This window comes from Protobothrops mucrosquamatus, unplaced genomic scaffold (assembly GCF_001527695.2).
Source record: "Protobothrops mucrosquamatus isolate PMUCROS unplaced genomic scaffold, P.Mucros_1.0 scaffold3907, whole genome shotgun sequence".
NCBI lineage: Eukaryota > Metazoa > Chordata > Lepidosauria > Squamata > Viperidae > Protobothrops > Protobothrops mucrosquamatus.
Window position 1 is genome coordinate 79,369 of NW_015389852.1, and position 1,541 is coordinate 80,909.

A 1,541-nucleotide genomic window follows, 5' to 3' on the forward strand; every position below is an offset into this window, starting at 1 on the left:
GCGGCGGGAGGCGGCAGGACGGGGGGAGGGGTTACCTGCATCCTGCCAGCCGAACTCTGGAAGCCTGCCTGAATACCCGTATTTTCCGGCGTATAAGACGACTGGGCGTATAAGACGACCCCCGACTTTTGAGAAGATTTTCAGGGTTTAGAAAGTCGTCTTATACGCCGGGAAAATACGGTACTTTGACAAAGGTCATAAAATCAGGTGCAAACTCACTTAACAACTGCCACGCTTAGCAACGGAAATTCTAGTCGTAAGTCGAGGACTATCTATATAATGCTTGATTGACTTAACAACTGCAGTGATTCAGTTAACCGACGTGGCCAAAAATGGTCGTAAAATTAAGCGCAAGCTCACTTAACAAACCACCACGCTTAGGAACGAAAATTCTAGTTGTAAGCCGAGGACTAATTATATAATGCATGATTGTAAGCCTCACAGTGTCTGATTTTGGATCACAATTCGGACCGTAAGCAGCTTCCCAAACAATTACTTCTCCGCAAGCCAGTTGGTGAATTGGCGGTTTCCCTTCCAAATAGGTGGGATTACAAACCTCCCCCCAAGGCCCCACTGGCTGTGCACAATGGGAGTTAAGATCCAATAAACCCGGAAAGCCGCAAATTGCAAAAGCCTTAAATTAATGCAGCTTAAAACACACACAAACACACAAAACACTGAAATAAAATCCTTCTCCGCTTCATTCAGCCACCGGGTTCTTTGGCAATAAACGGATTAAACGAATGCACAATGGGGGGGGGGGGCACAAAAATGGGAAGCGAGAAGGAAAAAGACACATTCCTCACCTTATTTTTATTAGGGGGGTTACTTCGAGGGCACACCGGGTGCGAAAGCAAAATTCCCTCCTGTTCCATGGTCTATTCCTTGCAACAACAGGATTTCTTAAGCCAATCAAAAAATAGATGGTCCTCCTGGATATACCACAGTCCATTTAGTGACCGTCTGAAGTGACAACAGCCCTGAAAAAGGGACTTATCACTGTTTCTCACACTTAACGACCGTTACAGCATCTCCATGGTCACATGACCAAAATTCAGACGGTTGGCAACTGACTCATATTTATGACGGTTGCAGAGTCCCGGGGTCATGTGATCCCATTTTGCGACCGTCTGACAAGCAAAGTCAATGAGGAAGCCAGAGTGGGAATTGCTGGGAGGAGGAGGAGGAGGAGGAGGAGGAGGAGGAGGAGGAGGAGGAGGAGAACTGTGGGGTCGTTTGTGCTCTCTGAGCTTGGTGCTTTTGTTGAAGACGTTTCATAACTCAACTAGGTAACATCATCAATGCCAGAAGGGAGGAGGAGGAGGAGGAGGAGGACTGTGGGGTCGTTTGTGCTCTCTGAGCTTGGTGGTTTTGTTGCAGACGTTTCATAACTCAACCAGGTAACATCATCAATGCCAGAAGGGAGGAGGAGGAAGAGGAGGAGGAGGAGGAAATGGACTGTGGGTGCTCTCTGAGCTTGGTGGTTTCCTTGCAGACGTTTTATGGCCCAGCTAGGTAACATCATCCATGCTAGAAGGACG

At 47.7% G+C, this 1,541-nt stretch overlaps 1 protein-coding gene across 1 annotated transcript in view; it reads right to left on the reverse strand.

The window, feature by feature from the left end:
* Positions 1-875, reverse strand: part of NXN (nucleoredoxin) — a 30,353-nt gene extending 29,478 nt beyond the window's left edge. The window contains exon 1 of the mRNA XM_015827729.1: positions 807-875. Within this exon, the coding sequence (XP_015683215.1) occupies positions 807-875 (69 nt within the window). The remainder of the gene's footprint in view (positions 1-806) is intronic.
* Positions 876-1,541: the final 666 nt, after the last annotated feature.